The sequence below is a fragment of the Ostrinia nubilalis genome, chromosome W (genome assembly GCF_963855985.1).
Source record: "Ostrinia nubilalis chromosome W, ilOstNubi1.1, whole genome shotgun sequence".
NCBI lineage: Eukaryota > Metazoa > Arthropoda > Insecta > Lepidoptera > Crambidae > Ostrinia > Ostrinia nubilalis.
In genome coordinates this window covers 10,398,219-10,400,008 of record NC_087118.1, presented here as the reverse complement: position 1 = coordinate 10,400,008, position 1,790 = coordinate 10,398,219, and the positions used below count along the sequence as shown (strand labels likewise).

The following is a 1,790-nucleotide window of genomic DNA, read 5'->3' as shown; positions in this document are numbered from 1 at the left end:
ACTATTCCAGCGTTGTACGGGTCTCTTAAAACTTTTTGGCCCATTTCCTAATAAGAAGAATGCTTGGAGTATCATTTAAGTGGCGAAATCTACGCGCTACAGTCGCAGAATAACCATTTTTGTAAAATTCTCGCAAGGACAACGCGCGGTCTGCTCCCGAGAAATACTCTGTGGCGACTATCCGCCACAACCTTAACTTGGACCCCCGCCTTAGATTTCTGAGAAATCCGCTTCCGCTCATGAAATTGGGCCAGCTCCGACTGACCGAACAAACGTTCGGCGCATGCGCGCTGCCGCCGCGGTACGCCTGCGTCGCTCGCGCACCCGTGGAGACGTATGCTGCCGTTTCGCTTCAACGCCGCTCATCGTTCCCCGCTCACTCATCGCCGTTGAAGAGAATTGAAAAATCGATGACACACTCTGTCTTCCGCGATCGTTGTGCTAACATCATTTTGAATAATTCTGGTAATATAATTGTATTTTAATTAATTATTTGTTACTTGTGCCGTTAAATACAATTCTTAATTCGTTAATAATTTCTCCATTCTACCGTGTTCGTCCTACTATCATTTTCTCGTCTGTACTACCTAAAAATAATCTTAGTGATTATTACAATCGGAATATAATTCCGAGGACAATATATGGTCGGTTATTGGCAAATAACCCCCCATATCTGGTGACCCCGACGAAGAAGAAGAAGAATATTACATCAAGAATTCTACAATCAGATTGGTGTGTGGTTTGGACACAAGCGGTGAGCGATTTTTTCACATTGTAAAAATGGGCAACGACGAAATTTTAAAAGTGAGCGTACGAGTTCCGCCCTTCTGGCCTGAGGAGCCTGCTTTGTGGTTCGCGCAGGTTGAATCACAGTTTGTCCTGTCGGGAATAACTAAGGACGAGACCAAGTTTTACTACTTGGTTGCGCAGTTAGACCACCAATATGCCATCGAGGTGAAGGACATCATCACCAACCCGCCTCCTACGGAAAAATACGAAAAGCTGAAGTCTGAACTAATTAAACGACTTTCAGCTTCTCAGGAAAAGCGGATTAAGCAGCTGCTGATGCACGAAGAGCTAGGCGATAGGAAGCCGTCTCAGTTCCTACGTCACCGGGTTTGGCTGGTCCTTCGGTGTCTTTTGATTTCCTGCTTACTCTGTGGTCCAGCAGGCTGCCACAGAATATCCAGACGGTCATCGCCTCTCAAATGGACCTCGATAAGGACAAACTGGGTGAGTTAGCTGACAAAGTATACGAGATCGCACCGTCAACTCCGCAAGTCGCCAGTACTTCCTCTGCTGCAGTACCCTACGGAGATATGGCACACCAGATCGCAGAGTTGACCAGGCAAGTGGCTATGCTGACCAGCAGACTTGAAGATTCCGACAATAGATCACGTTCGAGATATCAGAACAATCGTTACAATCGCTCACGCAGCCGCTCCAGATCAAAGCAACCACCACCTGACCATCCACACTGCTTCTACCACTTCACATACGGTACTAAGGCGAAGAAATGTAAGCAGCCTTGCAGCTTCCCCTCGGAAAACTCCAAGGGCGGTCGGAAGTAGCGGCCCACGACTGCCCCTCTGCAACAGGCCGTCTTTTCGTTACGGATCGCACATCAAAAATGCAGTTCCTTGTGGACACTGGCTCAGGACTGTGTGTTTTTCCGCGATCCGCTATCAAGACGCCCTGTACTAAGACCAAGTATGATCTCATCGCAGCGAACAACTCCATCATCCACACTTATGGACCTGCACTACTACACCTGAACTTGGGACTCAGGC

General features: G+C 47.8%; 1 protein-coding gene across 1 annotated transcript; it reads left to right on the top strand.

Annotated features, from left to right (window-relative positions):
• Nucleotides 1–780: 780 nt before the first annotated feature.
• LOC135086303 (uncharacterized) lies at nucleotides 781–1,571 on the top strand. The gene is made up of 2 exons (XM_063981089.1): nucleotides 781–1,121; nucleotides 1,169–1,571. The coding sequence occupies exons 1-2, from the start codon at nucleotides 781–783 to the stop codon at nucleotides 1,569–1,571; spliced, it is 744 nt and encodes a 247-aa protein (XP_063837159.1).
• Nucleotides 1,572–1,790: the final 219 nt, after the last annotated feature.

What these genes read in the sequence shown, in the direction of transcription:
- LOC135086303 (XM_063981089.1), top strand. Translation starts at nt 781, where the DNA reads ATGGGCAACGACGAAATTTTAAAAGTGAGCGTACGAGTTCCGCCCTTC. An exon ending in TTCCTACGTCACCGGGTTTG is followed by an intron (nt 1,122 to 1,168) that starts GCTGGTCCTTCG and finishes TCTGTGGTCCAG; the next exon opens with CAGGCTGCCACAGAATATCC.